The 1,958-nt window shown below is 50.3% G+C and overlaps 1 protein-coding gene across 1 annotated transcript; it reads left to right on the top strand.

Annotated features, from left to right (window-relative positions):
- Positions 1–81: 81 nt before the first annotated feature.
- On the top strand, positions 82–1,488 carry LOC123116277 (uncharacterized). Its single transcript, XM_044537259.1, has 2 exons — positions 82–663; positions 750–1,488. The coding sequence occupies exons 1-2, from the start codon at positions 442–444 to the stop codon at positions 1,404–1,406; spliced, it is 879 nt and encodes a 292-aa protein (XP_044393194.1). The 5' UTR covers positions 82–441; the 3' UTR covers positions 1,407–1,488.
- The last annotated feature ends 470 nt before the right edge of the window (positions 1,489–1,958 follow it).

Here is a 1,958-nt window from a genome sequence, read left to right as displayed (position 1 = left end):
CCCGGCGCCCGCCCCCAAGAAGAGCCGGCCGAAGGCGGCCGGCCGTGGGCCTCGAGGGGCCGCCAAGGTCGTCGGCTCGTCCTCGGCCGTGAAGAAGCCGCGGAAGAAGCCCGCCGCCGCGGCCGCGGCCCCGCCCGCCACCGTCGTCGAACCTCCTCCCGCTGCGCACGAGGTGCTCGAGGAAATGGCAACCCGATCCTCGTTCATGGACCTCCTCCAAAACGCGGAGGTGGACCTCGGAGCTCCGCCTCTAGACCCCTTTAGGGTTGGTGACGACTTGGAGGAAAAGGAGGAAGATGAGGAGGATGAAGGGGATGACGAGGAGGAGGTGGCCGAGATAGGGGTGGAGGCATTCACCGCCGCTCCCGCCCACACGCTCGGTCGACAAACTACACCGAGGCGGAAGATGTCCTCTTGGTTCGTGCTTGGGCAGCTGTGGGAATGGATGCTACCACCGGCACCGATCAAACCGATAAAATCTATTGGCAAAGGATCGAGGACGTCTATTGTAGGATCAAGCCGAAGACTAGTGGGTTCATCCATCGCACATTCCGGTCGCTTCAAGGACGGTGGGAGTTGATCAAGCCCGCTTGTTCTTGTTGGAGTGCGGCCATGGACCAAGTGAGGGATGCACCACCTAGTGGAACCGTGGAGAGTGACTATGTGAGTACATATTTCTTCACTATTTTGATTATGTGTGTGCACTATGCTATTGGTGGGTTCTTATGTGATTTATGTGTGGTTGATAGGAGACAATTGCCGGCTTGAGGTACAAGAAGATGGCCGCTTCCAAGGGCAAGCCATTCCCATTTAAGCATGTTTGGTCAATTCTTCAAACCTTTGACAAGTGGAAGTTGAGGGATCAAGAGACCGCACCCAAGAAGTCGGCAATGCTAAGGATGGACGATAGTGAAGATGAGGAGGAGAGGAACGTGGGCAAGCCCGAGAGAAACAAGAAGGGCAAGCTAAGGGTGAAGATGGAAGAAGAGGCGTCAAGCCTAAGGGAGAAGATGGACCACATGATAAAGCCAAGAGAGGAATTGACAATAAAGACATTGGAGATGAAGCTTCTTATCACCGAGAAGAAGAAAGAGGTCAAGCTTGCACAAGTTGAAGCAAAACGTGCAGAAGCAAAGCGCAAGGCCGAGTTGGAGGAGAGGATGATCAAGCTCAAAGAGGCAAAGGTATGGAAAGAACTCATGGTGGAAGAGAAAGAGCACATGATGATGTCCAAGAAGGACATGGATCAAGACCAATTGCAATGGTGGAAGGACTACAAGGAGGACATCACGGAGAGGAAGAGGATGTTTCGTGTTGCGTCCTCTACTTTTCGAGGTGACACTCCGATGAGTAGTTGTGGTGATGGCGGTGTGTACGACTCCACCGGTGCCGATGGAGATGCTTGATGGAGCCCGCTTGTGGTCTAGGAGATGGCACCGAGGTGCAACTTTTGGTGATGATGCCGATGAGAGGAGGAAGATGATGATTTTGTGATGTAAACTATTAAACCATGCATCAATGATTGTCATTTGGTAGTTTGTTTGGAAGTTGATTGTGTTCTGTTGTCATAAATTGTGAGATGCCAAATGATAGATTTAAAGGTTGGGGTTGAGGCAAAGACTAGAACCCTCAAATCCAACCCTTAAAGCAGTTTACGGGTTGGGTTTGAGGGTTCTAGTATTTGCCCCTGTTTTTCAACCCTTAAAAGTGTCAAAAAGTGGCACTTCTCAACCCTTAAAAGTGCTTTGAGGATTTAAGGGTTTGAGGGTTCTACTAGTAATGCTCTTACTTAGCGAGAAGAGTGTTTCACAGTCACACTCGACGGAACCATTCAAAGTTTGTACCTTCTCGAAAGACTCTTTCGCCTCGTTTCATAGATAAAACAACCATCATATCAATACTATAAGTTCAAGGCAAGTCGATACAAAATAAGTCTGTTGAGTCAACAGTACAAACAT

The sequence above is a fragment of the Triticum aestivum genome, chromosome 5B, assembly GCF_018294505.1.
Source record: "Triticum aestivum cultivar Chinese Spring chromosome 5B, IWGSC CS RefSeq v2.1, whole genome shotgun sequence".
NCBI classification, from domain to species: domain Eukaryota; kingdom Viridiplantae; phylum Streptophyta; class Magnoliopsida; order Poales; family Poaceae; genus Triticum; species Triticum aestivum.
Note: the sequence above shows the minus strand (reverse complement) of the source record. Positions and strands in the feature narration are given on the sequence as shown.